The sequence below is a fragment of the Acanthisitta chloris genome, unplaced genomic scaffold, assembly GCF_000695815.1.
Source record: "Acanthisitta chloris isolate BGI_N310 unplaced genomic scaffold, ASM69581v1 scaffold18599, whole genome shotgun sequence".
In the NCBI taxonomy this organism is placed as follows: Eukaryota; Metazoa; Chordata; class Aves; order Passeriformes; family Acanthisittidae; genus Acanthisitta; species Acanthisitta chloris.
In genome coordinates, this window is record NW_008693287.1 from 5,464 (window position 1) to 6,453 (window position 990).

General features: G+C 61.5%; 1 protein-coding gene across 1 annotated transcript; it reads left to right on the forward strand.

The window, feature by feature from the left end:
- The first annotated feature begins 220 nt into the window (after nucleotides 1-220).
- S100A13 (S100 calcium binding protein A13) lies at nucleotides 221-683 on the forward strand. Its single transcript, XM_009083025.1, has 2 exons — nucleotides 221-373; nucleotides 546-683. Exons 1-2 carry the CDS (start codon nucleotides 221-223, stop codon nucleotides 681-683), a joined length of 291 nt encoding a protein of 96 aa, XP_009081273.1.
- Nucleotides 684-990: the final 307 nt, after the last annotated feature.

Genomic DNA, 990 nt, shown 5'->3' on the forward strand with positions numbered 1-990 from the left:
CTGAGACCCCTCTGAGTCTGAGACCTCCCCAAATCTGAGACTCCTCTGAGTCTGAGACCCCTCTGAGTCTGAGACCCCCCCCCGAGTCGCTGTGTCCTGCCTGGGGGAGGTGAGAGGGTCCTTTTCTCCCCACACACCACCTCCTTGGGTCTTCCCTCCACCTCTCACCCCGTCTGGGCTGCTCTCCCTGCAGCCCTGGGCCAGCACCGTGCCCAGCACCATGGCCACGGGTGAGCTGACCGAGCTGGAGTTGGCCATCGAGAAGATTGTCACTGTCTTCTTCACCTACGCGGGGAAGGAGGGCAAGAAGGGAACGTTGACCTCCGGCGAGTTCAAAGAGCTGGTCCAGCTCCAGCTGCCCAACCTGATGAAGGTGAGGTGAGGGGCAGCATGAGGGGGTGACTGGATCCTTATGTGTGTCCCCAAACTGGGAGGCTGCTCCCAATCCCATGGGATTTGAGCACATCCCCATCCCCTGCTCCCTCCATCCCCATCCTGCTCGCTGGGATTGGGATGTGGCCAAAGCTGCTGTGTCCTCACTGCAGGATGTTCCCTCTCTGGAGGAGAAGATGAGTGAGCTGGACGTGAACAACGATGAGGAGCTGAAATTCGGCGAGTACTGGCGGCTCATCGGGGAGTTGGCCAAGGCCATGCGGAGGGAGAGAGCAGGGAAGAAGAAGTGATGGGGCTGGGGGAGACTTGGCTCACACAGAGCAAATAAAAGAGGTTTCCCTGAGCCTGAGCATCGCTGCTGTTCTTAGCAGGAGCTCCCACTTTGGGTCCCACATCTCCTCCCCTGCTCATGGCCACGCTGGGGACTGGCCCAGCCCCAGGGGTGGTGGCCTGGGCTCGCTCCACGTTGGAGTGGTGGCTGTGGGGACCCTGGGATGGTTGGGGCCAGGCCCAGATTGCCCTTGGGTTGGCTTGTGGGGTGTTTGTGCCCCACAAACACCTTCCTGCCGGGCTGTGGGGTGGGTGGGTGGGTGGCAG